Consider the following 2,447-nt stretch of genomic DNA (forward strand, 5'->3'; position numbering starts at 1 on the left):
GTCGCGACTGACAATCCTTGGAAGAAACACGTGTTTGGTTGTCTTTCAAGGATTATTAGTCGCCGAATGATTAATCGATAGCGATTAATAATAGTGATAAACGTGTGTGTTCCAAGTGTAAGTGAGTGTAAGTGAGTGAGTGAGTGAGTGAGTGAGTGAGTGAGTGAACCGGAGAGAAGCTGATCGCAACGGCCACCCCACGAAAGAGCCCGCGCCTGACTGTGAGTTGCGCCGCCCCTGCCTACCTCCTGTATTCGACGTGTGATAGGGTAACAATTTTTATTTATATCGAAAAATAAGCTTTTACCAAAGTTTTACAAGAGGAAAATTCATCTTAGAATTTTATTCTGAACTTGTATCTTCAATGGTAAAAGGTTATGCTGACTCACCCTGTATATGTCCTAAAGACTAAGATTTTTAATCGAACTGACGATCGTAATATTTTGTGTCCTGTTATCTTAGATAATAATCACGAGTTTATATCCTAGTAAGAGAAATTCATGAATCAATGGGCCATGCCGGAACACAAATGATCATGAGCCAGATACGCGAAAGATTTTGGATTATCTCGCTTCGAAAGTCATAAAGTCGGTGATATCCAATTGTATAACCTGTAAGAGACAAAGAGTAAAACGTCTGGAAACCGAAACCCCGCCTTTGCCTCCGAGTCGCGTCCGTGACGCATCAGTTTTCGAAGTGGTAGGCATAGATTTCGCAGGGCCTTTAATTGTACGCGGAGGAGAAAAAGCGTGGATCTGTATTTTTACGTGTGCGGTTTTCCGAGCAGTACACTTCGAGTTAGCATCGACGTTATCCACTCAGGGCTTTTTAGAATGCTTACGCAGATTCATAGCAAAACGCGGACGTCCATGTAGCATACATATAGCGATAACGGGACGAATTTTACCGGCGCCTTCAAGGCTTTAAGCAAATTAGACTGGAATAGAATTACGAAACACAATTCGGCGTCACAAATAGAGTGGTATTTTAATCCGCCAGCAGTACCGTGGTGGGGTGGTTGGTGGGAAAGACTCATAGGAATCTTGAAGACATTGTTGAGAAAGATGCTGGGAAGGGCAAGTATGTCGTACGAGAGCCTGAACACAACCCTATGCGACGCAGAGGCAATAATTAACGCTCGTCCACTGACGTACATTTCAGAAGATCCTAATGATCTTAAACCACTATCACCGTCATTATTTTTGCAAGAAAATCGAGAGTACGGTATCCCAGACTGTGACATGCTCTATCGGGCAAAGTTAGAGAAGAAACTAAAACACAGACAGAAAATTCGCGAAGACCTACGAAAGAGATTTCGCACAGAATATTTAGGACAGTTGTTTCTGAAGAACGGAAAAAAGAAAGAGACTCGAAAAATAGAAATCGGGGACGTCGTTCTAGTCGGCGACGATACGCGCAAACGTGTGGATTGGCCGCTTGCACGTGTAATGGATGTAATTCCAGGTCGCGACGGTCAAATAAGAGTAGTAGTTTTAAAAATAAAAAATAGTTTACTTAGGAGACCGGTACAAAGAGTCTATCCTCTGGAAATTTCACACGAGGAATCAGAGGATTTTGCGAAATATCTAGGTAAGCGAGCAAGTCCTGATAGACTTAGTGATGAGACAAAAGGTTGTAATGATAAGAAGATTGTTCACGAACACAAAAGCGACGAACCAAAGATTGTAACCACACGAAGTGGGCGCGTTATTAAAGAACCGGAGCGTTATAAGTGTTAGTTTAAGGATTAATTTTAAGAACAAAATGTTTTGTTAATACTTTGCGTTTTTGTATTTTGCGATTTTTTATGGATACTCTGTTCACCTAAATTTCATGGGTCATGTATTTTGTTTTCTTTTCCACCAAAAGGGGGGAGGATGTCCTGGATAGTAGAAGAGAAGGGATACAGAACCTCCGTCAGGCCCCTGATATGTCACTAGTTTTTAGTTTTGAGAGCAAGCGTAGAGAGGGCACCAAACCCGAATAAGAGGGGATATGCAAGGAAGGAGCAGTAGCGCACGTGGTATACATGGTGTGCTCAGTTTTTGAGCGTCTCTCTCTAATTATCTATCCTCTCGTTTCTTTCCTGACCGTTAAAAACACTGTTGGCCAACCTCAAGAAATAAAATGTTTCGTTCTGTAAAGTTGTTACAACTGAAGTGGTTGTCTTTGTTGTATGTACATCATTTATATTCTATCGGTCTCTTTTTACCGAGCATACTGAATTCAATGGTCACGTTCAGCAGAATGTTTATTTTGCAACTGTTGAACATGTTTTGTACTGAGATTGGATTACATTTTTAGAACCAGAGGAATAATCCAATCATAGCACAGAAAATTTCCAACAGTTGCAAAATAAACGTTCTGAACGTGACCAATATAAAAAACGCAGGGAAGACGTCGATAAATAAGACAATTTTGAAAAGAAAATGTTAAATAAACTTTTT

At 40.7% G+C, this 2,447-nt stretch overlaps 1 protein-coding gene across 1 annotated transcript; it reads left to right on the plus strand.

The window, feature by feature from the left end:
- Positions 1-1,082: 1,082 nt before the first annotated feature.
- On the plus strand, positions 1,083-1,739 carry LOC105562849. Its single transcript, XM_012013964.1, has one exon. It carries the CDS (start codon positions 1,083-1,085, stop codon positions 1,737-1,739), a length of 657 nt encoding a protein of 218 aa, XP_011869354.1.
- Positions 1,740-2,447: the final 708 nt, after the last annotated feature.

The sequence above is a fragment of the Vollenhovia emeryi genome, unplaced genomic scaffold (genome assembly GCF_000949405.1).
Source record: "Vollenhovia emeryi isolate VEMERY1.0 unplaced genomic scaffold, V.emery_V1.0 DF944670.1, whole genome shotgun sequence".
Classification (NCBI taxonomy): Eukaryota; Metazoa; Arthropoda; class Insecta; order Hymenoptera; family Formicidae; genus Vollenhovia; species Vollenhovia emeryi.